Below are 20088 nucleotides of genomic sequence, written 5' to 3'. Positions count from 1 at the left end.
CACAATATGAAGTGAGTGCTGCTCCTCTTAACCTTTTTTACATGACCTGCATTTTCAGCAGCCAGTTGCTCGAACATCTTCAAGATTCGGTCATCCCCTATCTGATTCTGATAAGCAGCAGATGATGGTTCAATTGCATACTCGTTGGCTTGCAAGGAAACATCGACTATAGATTCCAAAGTTGGCGATTGTCCAGATGCATCAATTATGGAGTTGAAAGTGACAACATTAGGCTTGATTCCTTTCTCCATCATCGCATCGAGCAACATAACAGAAGACTCCACTAAACTATTTTTGCACAGTGCATCTATCAGTGCGCTGTAAAAGACAACGTCAACCTCCAAACGTGCCTGCTTGAACTCTCTATAAACACGCACCGCTTCCTGAAACATTCCACCTTTGGTGTACATATCAATCATTGTAGAGTAAGTTAACGTATTTGGATATATATTCCGGGCCTTCATCTCTTCAAATAGTCTCCTAACATCTTCGTACATGCCATGTCTTCCATATCCGGAAAGAAGGGCATTGTACGTTACAACATCAGTTTTAATGCCACATCTCTCCATCTCTTTGCACTTTGCATTAGCTTCATTGAACCAACCAAGTTTAGCATAAACACCAACCAATGTATTATAAGACACCCTGTCAACAAAAATAGACCGACACTTCATATCATCGTACAAACCCAGGGCCTCTTCCAAAAGGTTGGCCTTCGCCAAACCATCCATCATTGTACTATATGTCACGACGTTTGGCCAGACCCTCTTCAAAGACATTTCTTCAAAAACCCTCCTAGCCAAATCTATTTGTCCCCCCTTACATAAAGTATCCAAATACGTGTTGTATGTAAACACATCACGTCGAATCATCCTGCGGTCCATTTCCCTCAATAATTTTTGAGCCATTTCCCACATGCCTTTCGGGGCGCAAACAGAAAGAAGTGAATTATAAGTAAGTCTATCAGGCACTATGCCGTTGGCTAGCATTTCATCATAATACTTAACAACAACATTAAATTCCACTTCCCCTTTTGCCCCCGCATCAATCAACGCATTATAAGTAATCAAATTTGGTACAAGGCCCCAACTTCCCATGGAAAGGAACAAATCTAAGGCATGAGAAAAACACCCATTTCGGCCATACGCACTAATCATGGCTGAAAACGAAAACACGGTGACTCCATACCCTTCAACCCTAGCATTCTCAAACAAACTCACAGAAAGACCAATCTCACCTAACTTCCCAAGAGTACCAATCATAGTACTAGTAAGTTTTCCTCTAGCAACCCTCCCATCATGCTTCCACATAGCAAAATCAAAACACTTACTAGCCAACAAGTAATGACCAGTATTCCCAAACTCTTTAAGTATATAAATATAATCCTCAATATCCATCTTATGTTCATATGTAAACAATATATTATCAATAGAAGCAGAGGTACTACAACAATTGAAGAGACAATTAAGTACCTCATCAGCAGCCTCACTGTGAGGATGTCTGTTAGGGGTTATCCTTGGCATGCCAGAATGCATCTTTGCCGCATAACGGGTCGACCTCCTTCCCGAAAATTCTGGCGCAAGCCTCGATTCTCGACCGTCCATCAAAGAACCCAATGTGGAGTAATATGTAGGATTGCCATTGCCACTGGCATTGGCATTGGCATAACCATCAGCAGCTGCAGCAGCACTACTGCTAGCAGCATTACCATCAGCAGCATTACTGTTTCCAGTTCCACTTGCAACTAATTCAGCTGCAGCTGCAGCTAAATATGAAGACTTGGAATTGGGATGGTGCCTAGAGGAGGACAACCAACGGTTATTGCGCCGTCGACGAGTCTCCCTTAGGTGCCTACTGTTTTGATGAGTTTGTCTATTACTGTGGTTATGGTTATGAAGATTGTGATTGTTATTTTGACTGTGATGATTGTCTACTGGTCTTGGAGCAGGGACTGATGAGTAGTTTGGTGGTGGGGTTGGAGTTGAAGTCATTGAAGAAATGAAGCAAAAGCAGTGAGCTTTTTGGCTTGATTTCTTAAGTATCAATGGCTTGTGTTTTATGTGAAATGTGAAGCAAGAGGTTGAGGTTGAAAACGGGTATATACATATTTTTTTCTTTTTTTTAAAAAAAAATGTATAAATTCAACAGAAAAAAGGAAAAGGGTATCGAAATATCACAAAAAGGATAGTTTTTTTTTTGTTTTTTGTTTTTGGGTTTTGATAACTAAAGTAAGTATCTATGGCTTATGTATGTGTGAACTATGAAGTGAAAGGTTGAAGATGAAAAAATGGGTCTTTTTTAAAAAAATTTAACAGAAAGAATGAAAAAGGGTAACTAAATTTCACTAAAAAGATGAGTTTTTTGGTTATGATAACACAAGTATCAATGGCTTGTATTATGAACTATGAAGTGAAAGGTTGAAGGATGAAAAAAGGGTATCTAAATATCACAAAAAGGATTGATAACAAAAGGAACAATGGCTTTATTGAAGAAAAAATGTTGAAGATAAAGGTGAATTTTATAGGGGAGAGAGTGATGAAGTTGCATTGAGTTTGTAACATTTGGAGTTCAACTTATTTCCTTTGATGACATTCATTCCATTTTCTTCGTTTTACACTTTCTGGGTTTTTAACTCTATCTATCTACTCTCTCAAGATTTTGTGTTTAATAATAGGATAAGGAAATATTTTTGTTTTCTAGAAAAAAGTCAATTTTGGTATTGAAAAGTTTATTTCATAAAATATTCATTTCGTTTAAAAGAGAATTATTTTTGAATATTTTTCATTTATTTGTTATAGTTTTTGGGAAAAATATTATCTAAATTTTTTTCCATCAAGAAGTTGTTCTTAAGTAATTTTTCAAAAAGTTCATTTTTTTTAATTGATTTTTTAAAAATGTGATTTTTGTTATGACTAATGCATGCTTTTTTTTATATTTAAAAATTAATATCAAAATCATGGAGTACAAAAATATATTTTTTATATTATGTAATAAACATATTGTAGTTTTTGAATGTATTGAAAGTTTAAAAATGTCAATTAGTATTTTTTTTAAAATAATTTTATAAAATAAATTGACAATCGAAATAACATTTCTTGATAGGACTAATTAATATAAAGCACATATGTAAATATTTTTGTAATTTTGATATATTCAAAAATTATAATAATTTCATTTAATTGATTCAAGTAAATATATTTTCTTTCTTTAATAATAGTGATTTTACTAAAATCTTTTAATGAATTAAAATTTCAAAAACAACGCTAGATATATTTTTATTAACATTAATTTTATCACTGAATTGTTGAGTAAAAAACACATTCTATGATTGAATTATTTAACTAAAATGTTTTTAAAAATTAAATCAATTAGAAAAAGAATACAAGTGGAGATATTTTTATAATTTTGACACATTTAAAAATTAATATGATCTTTTTTTTAATCTTAATTATTTCATCCTTAAAAAAAAGGAGTTCTGATAATTCACAATTCAACTTAAAAATAAATAAAATCTATTCAAAACTATTTTATAATTGATATTTTATATTAACTTAGTTTAACCTTAACTTTTTACCCAGATTTCCTTTAATTTTGGTTTTAGAAAACAACAAATACTCACCTTATCATATGCCTATAAAAGAAACATTTGTGTTCTTATTTATATTTTATATTTTTGAAAATAATTTTACCAACATAAATTAGTTTATTTACACTTGTTATTGAGTATTGATTAAAGTTATTAGGATTTGTTTTTTCTATATCAATCAATTCTAACATAATATTCTCAATTATGAGAAAAAAAAAGTTAATTTTGGATTGAAATTAAATTAACTTTTTATAGAAAACGTTCGAAAACATTATAAAATTAACAATTAGTTATCAGAACTTACCAATTAAAATATAGTTTAATACTTTTTTTAATAATGTAAATATATTTTAAGAAATAATATTATGAGATGATACTTGCTGGTGAGATATTACTACATGACTTGACTTGCTTTAAAACATATGATTGTTTAATAAAAAATATATGCATGAATTATAATTTAAATTCAATTTCTTATACTTAGAAAATTAAAATTGTTTTTTACATAAATTATTTATAATAATTATCACAATAATGTTTAATTGAAAGCATTACTTTGCATTAAAACATTACCTAAATAACTTATAAAAACTTATTTTTGGCATAGTGAGTATATATTTCATTTCGTGGGGAAAGACAAGCATATTAACATATTCACTATATTAATTCTTTACTAATTAAGATTATAGACGATGAATTATGTTTTAATTTATAAATAAAATAAATATTGAGTAAAAAAATCAACAAAATTATGTTTGTAAAATAAACGAATTAAATTATAATATTGAAACTTAATAACTTCAAAAAAAGTTTAGTTTATCATGACCACATGAATAAGCTTAACGCTTGCATTTAATTATATTTTTTCATTTAACACTATGTAAATAGATTTGAAGGAGAAATAATATGATGTCGCAAGACATGATTCAGTTAGTCACAAATATACTTGTATTTGAAAGAGTAATAATACGTCTAAAAGTATTTTACAATGTTTGTATACAACTTTTAAATACAAATATATTTTCTTTGTCTTTAATTATAAGTATTTATTATCTATTTTTATATTTTAAAACATTTTTTCAACATATATGTGATTTATATTTCGTCTTCCAAAATAAATTTATTTTATTATTAATAAAATATATGTTTGAGAGAATATAATTAATGCATTTTGTAATTTCTAAAAGATTTATATATATGACCAAATTATTTTGTCGATAAATATTTATAATGAAAAATAGAGGTAGTATATATATTTAAATTGAATGTTTATATTTGGAATTTTGATTTTTAAATAAATTATTTTTGTTACCATTTCCACGTGATTGCTTTTAAATTTTTTTACATTTTTAATAAGACTACACAATTTTATATATATATATATATAACAAAACATAATGTTTAAGTTAGTAAATATTTTATGTATCTATTTTAAAATATAATAATGAAAATTTTGTCAACTATGTTTTTAACTTTATTTATTTTTCATCTTTTGAGATAATTTATTTCGTGTCGAGAAGGACAATTTTTTAAAATATTTATTATATTATATTTTTAAAAATAAATCAATACATTAAATATATAGACTTGTTAAAATTTTCAATGCTACAAGTAATTTTCTATTTGCATGTATTAGCTATACATGAGTATATATCTCTGTTTATTTAGGTTACAAGTATTGTTCTAACCGCGGTATGTGAGAATCGAACTTGGTACTTAGGGAATAATCACTATTGTCCATTCATTTTCACTATCAATTGAGTTAATGCATGTGATGCATGAGGCCGACGAGACATGAAGTGATCGTTGATGCACAAGACATGTATAATGACTAACTCTTGTGACATTTTTTATTCACTCGATTTCTTCCAATACACTGCTAAGACATAAATTAATAAAATATTTGTTAAAAGATATTTGGAGATAAGATAAAGAATTGTGAATAAAAGAGTAGAAGGGAGAATGATGAACACTATAACAACCCGATATCTCTGACCAACACTATTATTCACATACTTCTCGCTCCTTTTTCTATTATTGGAAATTAGCGAGTCTTTTTTTTCTTTCTTGAGAGTCAAACCTATAACTCAAGGATAAAGTCAACTGTTTATTCACTCCCCTACCAATTGAGCTAGTTGACTTATTCTGTGGGTTCAACTCCCACAGAAGGAAAAAAAAACTCGCTAATTTCCAGTAGTGGGAAAAGGGGCAAGAAAGAAGTTTGTGAAAATAGGGCCAGTTATCGAGTCTTGCCACACTTATTCCTTATACAAGTAGTGTTTACTTTGCCTCTTTAGGCTACAAGTATTGTTTTAACTGCCTCTATAACACTCGACCCCTCTCATCGACACTATTATTCACGATCTTCTTGTCCGCTTTTTCACCATTGCAAATTAGCGAGATTTTGCATTATGTAAGAATCGAACTCGGTACCTAGGGAATAATTTTGGCAACTATATTCTTAACCTTCTTTATTTTTCACCTTTTGAGATAACTTATTTCGTGTTGAGAAGGACAATACTTCTAAAATACTTGTTATATTATATTTTCAAAATAAATCAATGCATCAAATATACATACTTATTAAAATTTTCAAAATAATAGCACGAGACTAAAATACTAACAAATATCATACATAAAAGCTAGTCAAATATTTATTACGTGCATGCATTGCCACTTGTTTGAAAAGAGTAAGTACGAATTTCCACATAAATTATTTCACCTTTCATTCATAACAAATTGCTCGTCATTCTTTGATTTAAAAAGTTTTAGAATAATAAAAAAACTAGGAATGGATCAATCAACACATAAGTCAAACTAGTTAACATAATATTCCAATGGTTAAAGACTTTTACGTTTGCACGGTAAAACCCTCAATCAAAAAATTGAATGCATATCAAAGAAAAAAGTGTTTAATTTGGTTTTGACCATTTTTTTGTGAAAATGAAGATTAATCAGTCAATAAACTAAGAATGTTTTTGGTTTCAGATCAGAGATTAATTGAAAATAAAACGTAGATTGTTTAGACTGTAAAACGGAGAATGATTAGTTGCAAAACCGAGAACGTTCTCTGATTTTTTCCCTAACAGAATTAAAGTTTTCTATGCTAAAATGAACACACATAATTGTTAACTCAATTCAAAGATGAACTCCTACATATGGGGACTGGATCCGACATCAAATTATCACAATATCGAGATAAAATGATTACAATGTTTAATGCACTTGTGTGCTGCAGTTTTCTACCACCGTTGTTGAACTGCAGCTTGCTGTTTTTATATGCATTGCTTACTTTGGCTTAAGTACTAGTTGGTTACAATTTAGAACTAACAAACAAAGGTAGTTACAACTAACTAACTGAAAACTAACTATCCAAAGTAACTATATCTCTAAAGTCTTCTAATTAAGCACCACTTATTTACAAAGCTCCACCTTGGTACCAAGTGAGAAGCTTTATCTGTGATTCTTCAAGTCAGATCCTCTTAGTCCTTTGCCTTAGTTTCTGTAATTGATCTTAAGCAAATTCAAACAATGCTTGAACTTGCTAAGTGTGACATATTTTATAAACATGTCAGCTGAGTTGTCACTTGTGTGCACCTTTGCCACATTTATCTCACTCATTTCAATGGCATCCCTTATGAAATGAAACCTGATGTCTATATGCTTGGTTCTTTCATGATACATTTGATTTTTACTCAAATGAAAGGCACTTTGGCTGTCACAACTTATGCAAACAGACTCTTGTTTAACAAGAAGTTCAATGATCAATCCTCTTAGCCAAATTTCTTCTTTCACAACTTCAGCAAGAGCAACATATTATGCTTCTGTTGTTGATAATGTCACTATGTGTTGAAGATTAGCTTTCCAACTGATTGTGTTGTTAAACACTGTGAACATATATCATGTAAGAGATTTTCTTCTATCTAAATCTCTAGCAAAATCAGAGTCTACAAATCCTTGGACTGGTTTTGATGTTTTTGAACTTTTGTTGTATTCCAAACACATGCTTTGAGTTCCCTTTAGGTACCTTAGAATCCATTTGACAGCTTTCCAATGGCTCATTCCTGGATTTCCCATAAACCTGCTCGTGACACTTACAACATGAGAAATTTATGGCCTTGAGCAGACCATATCATACATGATACTCCCTATGACACTTGAATATGGTATATTCTTCATGTCTTCTACTTCCTGGTTTGTCTTTGGTGACATGGCTGAAGAAAGCTTGAAGGGAGCTGCTAATGGAAAGCTGACTACCTTTGATTCACTCATATTAAATCTATTTAGAACTTTTCAAATGTACCTCTCTTAGGAAATTATCAGTTTTCCTTTCTCTCTAATTCTGATGATTTCCATTCCTAGGATCCTCTTGGCTGGCCCCAAGTCCTTCATCTCGAATTCTTTCTTCAGTTGGCCCTTCGATTTTTCTATTTCTTTCATACTTTTAGATATTAGTAGCATGTCATCCACATATAGCAACAAGTAAATGTATATTGCTGATGATACTTGTTTGTAATACACACAACTATCAAAATTACTTCAAGCATAACTTTGACTAAGCATGAATGAATCGAATCTCAAATACCATTAACTTGGTGATTGCTTTAACCCATAGGGTGTTCTCTTTAGAAAACATATCCAATCCTCCTTTCCTTGAGTCCTGAAGCCATCTTGTTGTTGCATTAAAATTGTTTCATTCAGATCACCATGGTGAAATGTTGTTTTGACATCCATCTGCTCCAATTCCATGTTAAAGTGTTCTACCATGGCTAGAATTATCCTTATAGATGCATGTTTGACTACATGAGAAAAAAATTCATTGTAGTCTACACCTTCTCTTTGAGTGAATCCCTTTGCTACTAGCCTTGCTTTGAACCTGGGTGGTTCAACTCCTGGAATTCCCTTATTCTTCTTGAAAATCCACTTGTTGCCTATAATTATAGAGTTGGTAGGCTTAGGTACGAGTTCCCAAGTGATGTTTTTCTCCAGTGATTTCAGCTTCTCAGTCATAGCTAAAATCCATTTGTCTTTGTCTTGAGACATGACATCTTCATTGTAGTTCCTAGGATCTTCATGTATGATATCTTCATCATCATGTAATGCATAGTTGATTGTGTTTGCATAACCATATCTTTGAGTGGGTTTTGATATCCTTCTTTCTATGTCCCTCATGAGGTTATAATCATCTAATTCCTGCTCTAAGAACATAGCACGTTCTGCTGAGTTTGCATCAATCTTGTCTTGTTGAGCCTTTTGTTGTTCTGAAACCAAAAACTTTATTGGTTTCTGTTGATCTTTCTCCTTTTCTGTGGCTGAAACCAAGAACATTCTCCATGTCTCTGCAACTTTCTCCACCTCAAATTCCAACCTCTCAATTATGTCTTGTTGAGTTTGTTGTTGTTCCAAGAACGTTCTCCATTACTCTCCAACTTTCTCCACTTCAAGATCAAACCTCTCATCTTCAATTTGATGTGAACTTTTATTCGCAACATTGTTTATAGACTTATATAGCTCAACCTCATGAAACTTAACATCCCTACTAATGATACATTTCCTACTTTCAGGACACCATATCCTATAATATTTTACACCACTTGGATATCCAACAAAGTATCATTTCTTTGCTCGAGGGGCTAGCTTCCATTCATTTACATGGTAGTATGCAGCACATCCAAATACTTTTAGATGATTGTAGTTTGCAGCATGCCATGTCCACATTTCTTGAGGGTTTTGAGTTCAATTGCAGTAGAAGGGATCAAATTTATCAAATAACAAGCTGTATGAATATCTTCTCCCCAAAATTGTGCATGCATCCCTACATTTGACAGAATGTGTCGCATTCTTTCAAGCAAGGTTATATTCATCCTTTTAGCTAGTCCATTTTATTGAGGTGTGCTCCTCACAGTCCTATGTCTGTTCACACCATTAGCTTTGCAAAAAATAGTGAATTCATTACTACATAATTCAAGACTATTATTTGTCCTTAGAGTTTTAATCCTTTTGTCAATCCTATTTTCAACCATAAACTTCTAATCTTTAAAGGTTTGAAATGCTTCATCCTTACTTTTCAACAAGTAAATCCATACTTTTCTACTATAGTCATCAAGAAATGTAATGAAATACTTGTTACCTCCATGCGGAGCAATCTTTGCAAGGCCCCGTAGATCACTGTGAACATATTCTAGAATTCCTTTTGAGCAATGTTTTCGTGTAGAGAACCTGACCCTTTGCATAATTTCATACACACAATGCTCACAAAACTCAAGATCATTGATCTTGTCCCCACCTAGCATGCCTTGTTTGTCCAGAATTTGCACTCCCTTTAGACTAACATGTCCCAGCCTTTGATGCCACATACTATTTTTGCTTGATGCTTGAACAGCCATTGCTACCATTTATGTCACTGCTTGACCATTGAGAAAGTAGATGTCATGATCCCTTGTTCCCTTCATGATTACCAATAAACCTTTTATGACTTTTAGAGTGATTTTCTATACTTTGTATGAACAACTAGCTTCTTCCAACATTCCTAAATAAATTAAGTTCCTCTTCAACTCTAGAACATGTCTTACCTTTAACAAAATTTTGATGGTTCTATTTTCCAGGTTCAGCTTGATTGAACCAATTCCAACTACCTTGCAGGCTGATTTGTTCCCCCATAATCACATTACCTCCATCAGTTTCTTTATAGTCAAAAAACCAATCTCTATTTGAGGTCGTGTGAAATGAACACCTTGAGTCAAGTACCCAGTCATCATCCATGATTTTAGTTGAATTTGTCATAATAACTTATGTACTTTCATATCCTTCAGAGGCTATAGATGCATTTCCATAATCATCAACACTATTTGATAATTTCTTTCCTTTCCAATATGTACATTCTTTCTTGAAGTGCCCCTATTTCTTGCATATAAAACATTTTTATTTTAGACTTGTCATTTTCTTTATTCTTATAGATGCATTTCCATAATCATCAAAATTATTTGATCCTTTCTTTCCTTTCCAATCAGGGCATTCTTTCTTGAAGTTCCCCTCTTTCTTGCATATGAAACATTTTCATTTTAGACTTGTCATTCTCTTTATTCTTGAAATTATTCTTCTGTTTTTGATTCTTTTTCCATGCCTTGACCTTGACAAACAATCCCTCACCATTTCTTTCTTCTTTCTCATATGAGTTCCTCTTCAATTCTTTGGAGATTAGTGTAGCTTGTGTTAAGACAAACTCTCAATTTAAGTTTTGATTAAAATAAACAAAGGTTAATTAAGAAAGTTAATCATGATTCTAAATGTTATGTTAATTTAACTTGTGATTTTGAGTGTATTAAATTAAAGATAGGATTTAAAACAAAGCAAAGAAATCAACATAAAAAGACAAAAATCTGAACAGACAAGAATGGAGGACATTCTTGACAAAATCTGGAAAATGGAGAATGTTCTTTAGGTCCAAGAATGATCAAGTCAGCTTCAAGAACAATCAATCTCCACTGATTAAAAGAAGATATTGATTCTGAAATTAACACTAATATAATCAGTACTCTCCAAGGAACAAACAAGATTCATTTCAGTCAAAGAAATTATTCGAATCACAAAATAAAAAAGAGAATGAATTAGGCAAGATCGAACAAGACTGATCTTTCTCCAGATTGACTGTGAGGAACGTTGAACGATCTTGAGATATGTAAGACATCACATCACCCTCAAGAACGATCAGGCAAATGTCTAGAACGATCAAGATTAAATCTCCAGATCAATTATCAATCTCCATAATGTTCAACAATCGTTATGTAACAGATTACCATCATTCTTCAACCTGTTTTTGCAAGAATCAAAACTGCATATTAAACTGATGGCATCAATAGAAATATCTGAAGAATATTGGATCATTAAAACTCAAGAGAAGACTACCAAGAACGAAAAAAATCAGTCTAATCAACAGAACTCAGAATATCCAAAAGCTGGAACATTTTTTTATCATATAATTTGGTCTTTGGTCAAGACTGACAAGAGCACTACCAACAACTCTTTTTGACCATCTATAAATATCCTAAAATCCTATAAAAGGAAGACCAATGCTCAAGGAAAAATGCAGAAGTTCAAGTGCTAACAAGTCTCATTAAATCATTCATATTCACATACTTGAAATTCTCACTTTCTTAAGAAATAATCAGTTCTTAATATATTTCAATATTTTGATATATTTGTACTGAATATTGTATAAAGAATTTAATCTCAAACAAGAGTTGAGACATCTCATATTCTATCAAAACAGTCTTATCATTATTGTGTAAAACTCAAACTACAAGAGTTGAGTATAGTTTGAGTAGATTGTAAGAAATCATTTTAAGGTTAAAAGGTAAAGTATAAACTCAAGAGAAGACTGCCAAGAACGAAGAAAATCAGTCTAATCAACAGAACTCGGAATATCCAAAAGCTCGAACTTTTTTATCATATAATTTGGTCTTTGGTCAAGAGTCAAGACTGACAAGAGCACTACCAACAACTCTTTTTGACCATCTATAGATATCCTAATATCCTATAAAAGGAAGACCAATGCTCAAGGAAAAATGCAGAAGTTCAAGTGCTAACAAGTCTCAATAATTGAAATTCTCATACTCGAAATTCTCACTTTCTCAAGACTAACATTCACATACTTGAAATTCTCACTTTCTCAAGACTAACATTCACATACTTGAAATTCTCAAGACTAACAAGTCTCAAGACTAACATTCACATACTTGAAATTCTCACTTTCTCAAGAAAGAATCAGTTCTGAATATATTTCAATATTTTGATATATTTGTACTGAATCTTGTATAAAGAATTTAATCTCAAATAAGAGTTGAGACATCTCATATTCTATCAAAACAATCTTATTATTATTGTGTAAAACTCAAACTAGAGTATAGTTTGAGTAGATTGTAAGAAATCATTTTAAGGTTAAAAGGTAAAGTGTAAACTCATATCGAGAGATTGATAGGAGATTGTTTCGAAAGCCTTTCTAGGTGGAAATGACTTGTTGTGTAATAGATCAAGGTTGATTTGGAGAAGTGGTGTATACCAAGACTGTTCTCCGTTTTGAACATTTAGTGAAAATCTCACAATTGCGAGGATTGGACGTAGCCGAGTTGGGTGAACCAGGATATGTCGTTGTGTGGTATTTCTTCCCTTATCTTTATTTAATTCAAGTCTAATTGATTATCAAGTTAAATCTATAAATTGAATTACTGATTGTAACTAACCAAGAACGTTCTCCGTTTTCTGGTTAAAATCAAGAACGTTATCCGTTTTCTGTTTTCACAATCAAGATCAATGAGTTAAAATCTTAAGTTTTTACAAGAAATTTTAAATAGGAGCATTTATAATTCAAAATCCGTTTCCTTGTAAATTGACATTGTTACTTCAGCTTGTACTTCTTCTGATTACAAAGAATCTCTATCATAAAGAAATGTATGACACATATTTTCAAGAGAGTGGTAATGAACTTATCAATAATAGGGCTTGATCCTCATCATTCAATTTTACATCAATATTTTCAAGATCTAATACAATCTTATTAAACTCATCCATATGATTTTCAATTGACCTCTTATGTTACATCTTGAAAGTATACATCTTTTGGTTTAAGTATAAATGATTTGCTAATGATTTTGTCATGTATAAAGATTCTAATTTGAGCCAAATACCTGCTGCAGAGGTCTCCTTTGACACTTCCCTTAGATTCTAATTTGAGTCATCTGACTGCCATATTGAGAGTGTAATTCTAGAACGGTTTTCTACGGTACAATAGAACTCTGTTACAGTGTAACTGAGTTGTTTTATCATGGGGACTTCGTGGTTGATAATATGTCTTGCACAATTTGGACAATACCGCAAAATGTCTTAAAGAGAGCGACCTAGTCCGCGACTCAACCCAATAACATTTTTGGTGGCATAAGTAGATTTTTAAAAAGTTTTTCAAAACTCAAAAATAACAAGTCATAACTTAGTTTAAATTCAACATTTAGAGGTTGATCATGAAGAATATGATTCTCTCGTTCATTTCACTATTTGCTCTCATTTTCGTAGAATAATGTTCAACTATAGTCAACTTGTTTATGCAAATCTATCTTATGATAGTTTTTCATGTTTCTCTGTGGATGTTAAATTAATATTTCAATATATTACACAATCATTGTACATATTCAAAATGATTTCTGGGAATAATACAACTACACAATCACCTATAGAAATGCATGGATAGAAAATAACAAAGCTATCAAAACGATTTATGGGAACTGAGAGAAGTCTTACAATGACCTTCCAAGGTGGTTGTTGGCTATGAAAAAAATTTCTTCCAGGAACTATTTTGAAAATAGAAGTATCACCTGCATATTCTGATAATACTCCATTACGGGGTTTAAAAATTTTCAAACCACTATTCTGGGTTTTTCCTCTATTATGGGTTCAAATTTTGTAAACTGTTTTTCTCAGTGGATGTAACATGGTTGTACAATGTAATAGCTCGACCCTTACTGTTACTGACAGTGGAAATCGAACCTGGGACATGAGGGATAAGTACCATCGTCCACTCATTCTCACTACCAATTGATTGGTAGAGGGAATGAGTGGATGGTGGTACTTATTCCCCCAGGTCTTAAGTTCGATTCCCATAGAACGCAAAAACTTGTTATTTCCTACGAAGAGGAAAAGGGTGCGACAAGGTCGTGATTAACAATGTTGGTAACGGTAAGGGTTGGACTATTACATATGGCAAGTACAAGGGGACTCTGTTACATACAACAAGTACAAGAAGACTCTGTTACATATGACAAGTACAATGGGACTTTGTTGTTAAACATTGCACATGATGAGAACAAATATAAAATACAATTTTCATTCCTTATGCACTTATGGAAGGTGAGAAAGATGGTGTTTGGAGCTATTTTTTGTTTGTTTGAAAAATCTAATAAGATACATCACACCTCATGTCAACATTTATTTGATTTTAGATAGATACAAATCCATTAAAAGTGCTTATAATAATCCAAATAATGGTTGACATGATCTTCCGTCAATACATGTGTACTGCATGTAACACATTGCACAAAATTTCATTAGAGTTAAAGGATAAGGAACTTAAAAAAAAAGTTGTTTGTATGGGTAATGATCTAATTCTTCTTAGTATATTTTCCACTTATCACTTTATAATACTTATAATTTTTACCTCATTTATAACAGGATATGCATTAAGTGAGTCATCATTCAAATATTACCGCAATAAAACTAGGATGGAAAATCCAGATGCTTTAAGATGGGTCAATAATACCCCAAAACAATGAACTATGATGTATTCTCAAGGTCGACGATGGGGACACATAACAACAAACATTGTCGAGTCAATCAACACAATATTCAATGGTACACACAATCTCTCAATCACTACTTTGGTCCAATCAACTTACTATAGATTAGGAGTTTTATATGTAGAAAAGGGACACATCAGACATTATTAGCTTATGGTCGAGTATATACAAATGATTGCATGGACAAGATTAAATACGAAGTTGGTAAGTCTAACACTCACCAAGTCACGCGGTTCGACCGAAATTGTTATTATTTCATGGTACATGAAACATTAAGCCCAAGAGAGGTACGACCAATTGGTCATTTCACAGTCAACCTTCAAATAAAATGGTGTGATTGTGGAAATTTTCAAGCTATACACGTGTCTTGTTCACATGTCATAGCTGCATGTTTTTACGTTCATGAAAACTATTTAGTGTATCTGTCTGACGTGTACAAAGTTGTTAATGTATTCAACATCTACAAAGAAGAGTTTTCACTTATACCCAATAAAGGATATTGACCCACATATAAAGGTGAAACATTGTATCACATTACTGAAATATGAAAAATTAAAAAAAAAAAAGTCGTCCAAATAGTACCCGTATTAAAACTGAAATGAATGTTAGAGAAAAAGTGCCAAGAAAATACGTTGTACTCAAAAAATGAAATACACAATTATAATTTATTCCGTTTCTTATACTTTTCAAAAAAATGGAGTTGAAATTAATTGTACTCTGTCATAAAATATCTAAATAATAGAATGAGATTTTTGTTCCATTTCATTTTATTCCACTCCTTTTCATTATGTTCTATTCTGTTAGTTTTAAATTATCTAAACAAATTTTATAAATAAATAAATTTTAAAAAATTATAAAATATAATAATAATATTAATTAAGTAAAAATCTTATTTATGAAATTATAAATTAAGATAATGGAAAATTGATGTAACATTTTTTTTCTTCCAAATCAGTACTGATATGTAAATGACACGTCATACATGAAGTATTCAAATCTCTAAAATTAGTCAAGACCAACAAATTTCAAAAAAAATTAAAATAGAATAAGTTCAATTGATAATTTAAAATAGAATAAGTTCAATTGATAAGAAGATGACTTACGTCCCATATCAATACTATCAAGATACTATTCTTTATAAACTATTAAATAGTTTTATTTTTAATTAAAATGAGACTCATACTCTATATTTTGTGAATGATATGTAAATCTACTATCTATCTAAAAAACAAACATTCCTTTGATTATCCAAAAATATCCTCACTTTCTCTCACTTTCTTTTCTTTTAATATCGACACATCATCACCTTTTGATCTTATTTGTCCAAAATAATAATTTTGTCTCCACTCATTTCAAAATTTAATTTGATCACATAATCCTATAATACCTCTATTTGTACTCATTTTTGTTTTGCTACACATTAACCATTTATTTTCTATTATGGCCATATTAGTCTTTTGCTTATCTATCATACGTCATGTCAATTTTTTTACTTTTTCTGATAACATCACTTCAAATCACTTCTCTCGCCATCCATCAATAGTGCATCCCATAGAAGCAATTACACCATCAATAACAGAGAAAAACTTTTTCCACCTTTCACATTCTCACCCACCTTCACCATTTTTCTCCTTCTTCTTTCCATTTTTTCAATATAAAAAAAGAATTCCCAAACCCAACACAACCACACCTTCAAAGAAAACATTCAAAGAGAAAAGCCTTCAATATAAAAAAAAAATTGAAATCCAACTCAACACAACCACACTTCAATGGCTAATCCAAGAGTGTTTAAAATGAAGTTTGATGAATTGTTGTCCGATTTGACAAAGAAACATGTTTTGGGGAGAATGCTTGCACGTAAGTCCAAATATGCTAGTAAATTTAATAACATTTCTTATTTTTATAACATCAGGTAACTTTCAATAAATACACTTATTCATTTTACTAATAATTATTGCAGATATGTATACAATTGAATTCCAAAAAAGAGGATTACCCCATGCTCATATACTTATCTTTCTACATCCCTCTAACAAGTATCCAACCCCAGATGATATAAATAAAATAAAATCAGCAGAAATTCCATCTGAGATTCACCAGAAAGAGTTATACAACTTAGTCAAATGTCATATGATGCATGGTCCATGTGGACTAGCAAACAGAAATTCCCCTTGCATGAAACAAGGCAAATGCAACAAGTATTATCCAAAATAATTTCAAGAAATAACATTAGTTGACCAAGATGGGTATCCCGTGTACAAAAGAAGGAATAATGGTCATGTTGTTGTCAAAAATGGAGTTGAGCTTAATAACCAATTTGTCATTCCATATAATGCAAGATTACTACTCAAGTATCAGGCCCACATAAATATGGAATGGTGTAATCAAAGTACATCAATTAAGTACTTATTTAAGTATATCAACAAGGGGTACGATAGAATCACTGCTGCAATAATACTGAATCAACATTGTTTTACTAATGGTACCTCAAACCCTGATGAGATCAAGCAATACTTAGACTGCAGATATGTGTCTCCAAGTGAAGCTTGCTAGAGAACTTTTTCATTCCCAATTCATGGTAGAAAACCTGTTGTTGAACGATTATTTTTCCACACAAAAGGGGATAATTCAATGTACTACAATGATTTTGAACAAATCAATGATGTTCTTCAAAAACCAAGTGTTACTGAATCAATGTTTACAGCTTGGATGAAAGCAAATAAAATGTATCCACAAGCAAGAGCTTTGACATATGGATAATTTGTTTCAAAGTTTGTGTATCTCAAGCAACGTAGATCATGGAAGTCACGAAAACGGGGTTACACAATTGGTCGACTTATCTGGGTCCCACCATCAACCGGAGAGCTTTATTATTTGCGAATGATGTTAACTGTTGCTAAAGGATCACATAACTATGATGAGATCAAAACAGTTGCGAACCATAAATATGATACATTTCGTGAGGCATGTTTTGCAATGGGATTCCTCAACGATGATCGAGAATATATTGAAGGTATCAAAGAAGCAAATGGATGGGGTTCTGATCATTTTCTAAGAAAGTTGTTTGTCATCATGTTAATTTCAGATTCAATTAATAGGCCAAAGCATGTTTGGGAAAACACTTGGATGACATTGGCCGATGGCATTTTATATGCACAAAGAAAAATTGTTGGGAATCAAGGTTTGTTTACTTATAACAATACAACTTTACATGTTTTGATAACTTTAAATTCAATGTTAGAATTATTCCATTACATATGATAATCATATTAACGAACCTATGTTAATATTATATATTATTGCAGGTTTGGAATTAAGTGATGAAGAATTGAAAAATCTAACATTGATTGAAATAGAAAAATTTCTTCAATCAAACAGAAGGAGTCTTAAGAATTATCCATCACTTCCATATCCAAGTGATTACATCACACCTGAATTGGGAAATCATCTCATTTATGACGAGCGCAGCTACGATCCACAAGTTGAACAACAAATTTTTATTTACTTGTTTCGTTCTCTAACAGGTACATGCCATTAAACTAAATTTTAATAAACCTTCACAAAAATATAAAGCATCTTCTTAATGTAATGTTTGATATTTATTAAACTATATCACCATTTTTTGTAGATGAACAAAGAAAAATCTTTCATAAAATAATGCAAGCATTAGTGCAACAAACAGGAGGAGTATTTTTTCTATATGGATACGGTGGAACTGGAAAAACATTCATGTGGAGAACTCTTGCATCAAAAATACGTTCCAAAAAAGATGTAGTTTTGACAGTTGCGTCAAGTGGAATTGCATCTCTACTACTTCCAGGGGGACGTACAGCTCATTCCAAATTCAAAATTCTCGTTCCTACTTTTGACAGTTCCACCTGCAATATAGACAAATGTAGTGAGCTTGCTAAACTATTGAAGCAAACACAACTGATCATTTGGGATGAAGCTCCAATGGCTCATAAATATTGTTTTGAAGCATTGGACAAGAGTCTTAGGGATATCATGGATTCAAATTGTATTTTTGGGGGTAAAGTGATTATATTTGGAGGAGATTTTGGACAAATTTTACCAGTTATCCCAAGAGGAAGTCGTTCAGATATCATTCATGCATCCATAAATGCATCATATATATGGGATCATTGTCAAGTGTTGACACTTACAAAGAACATGCGTTTGCAAGAGGGGGCAACAACAAATGAAAAAGTTGAGTTGCAATAATTTTCAAAATGGATATTAGATATAGGTGATGGGAAAATAAGTGAGCCTAATGATGGTTATGCTGAAGTTCCTATTCCATATGATTTTTTAATATCCAATTTTGAAGACCCAATTGATGTTATTGTCCAAAGCACTTATCCAAATTTATTGGATAATCATACTAATGAGGAATTTCTACAACAAAGAGCTATTTTGACTTCAACTATTGATGTTGTTGACAAAATTAATGAATATGTTCTACAAGTAATACCAGGTACTATTTCTTAAAACTTAATGTTTGTAATATATTATGCTTAATTTTATATTTTAATGCTAATACAATGTTCCATTTTATATAATTAATTTAGGAGAAGAGAAAAAGTACCTATCATCAGATTGTATAGATAAATCTGAAGCTAATACTCCTGAGGCTTTTGATATTTTGACACCAGAGTTTTTGAGTTCATTAATAACTTCCGGACTTCCTAACCACAAAATTAAGCTGAAGGTTAGTACTCCTATCATGTTATTAAGGAACTTAGACCAAATCAGAAGGTTTGTGCAACGGAACTCGCCTCATTGTCACCAAGCTAGCAAACCATGTGCTACAAGCAAAAGTAATTTCTGGGAAGAATATAAGAAATTTTATTTATATCCCGAGAATGTCTATGTCACCTTCACAATCTCCCTGGCCTTTCAAGCTTATTAGACGAAAATTTCCAATTGTGGTCTCATATGCCATGACAATTAATAAGTCACAAGGACAATCACTTGACTATGTAGGATTGTATTTGCCAAGGCCTGTTTTTAGTCATAGCCAACTTTATGTGGCTTTGTCGAGAGTTAAGAGCAGAAGAGGTTTGAAGATACTAATACATGACAATGAGAAAAAACCACAAAACATTACAACTACTGTTGTCTTCAAAGAGGTTTTTGAAAACCTCTAACATGTAAGTCATT

General features: G+C 31.5%; 1 protein-coding gene and 1 pseudogene across 1 annotated transcript in view; one reads left to right on the top strand and one right to left on the bottom strand.

The window, feature by feature from the left end:
* Positions 1–2647, bottom strand: part of LOC101507038 (uncharacterized) — a 4139-nt gene extending 1492 nt beyond the window's left edge. Inside the window, exon 1 of the mRNA XM_073366774.1 lies at positions 3–2647. Coding sequence (XP_073222875.1) covers positions 3–1991 — 1989 coding nt within the window. The 5' untranslated portion in view covers positions 1992–2647. The remainder of the gene's footprint in view (positions 1–2) is intronic.
* A 14050-nt stretch (positions 2648–16697) lies between these two features.
* On the top strand, positions 16698–20075 carry LOC101515399 (uncharacterized; annotated as a pseudogene).
* The last annotated feature ends 13 nt before the right edge of the window (positions 20076–20088 follow it).

The sequence above is a fragment of the Cicer arietinum genome, chromosome 3 (assembly GCF_000331145.2).
Source record: "Cicer arietinum cultivar CDC Frontier isolate Library 1 chromosome 3, Cicar.CDCFrontier_v2.0, whole genome shotgun sequence".
In the NCBI taxonomy this organism is placed as follows: domain Eukaryota; kingdom Viridiplantae; phylum Streptophyta; class Magnoliopsida; order Fabales; family Fabaceae; genus Cicer; species Cicer arietinum.
This window is presented reverse-complemented; position numbering and strand designations above follow the sequence as displayed.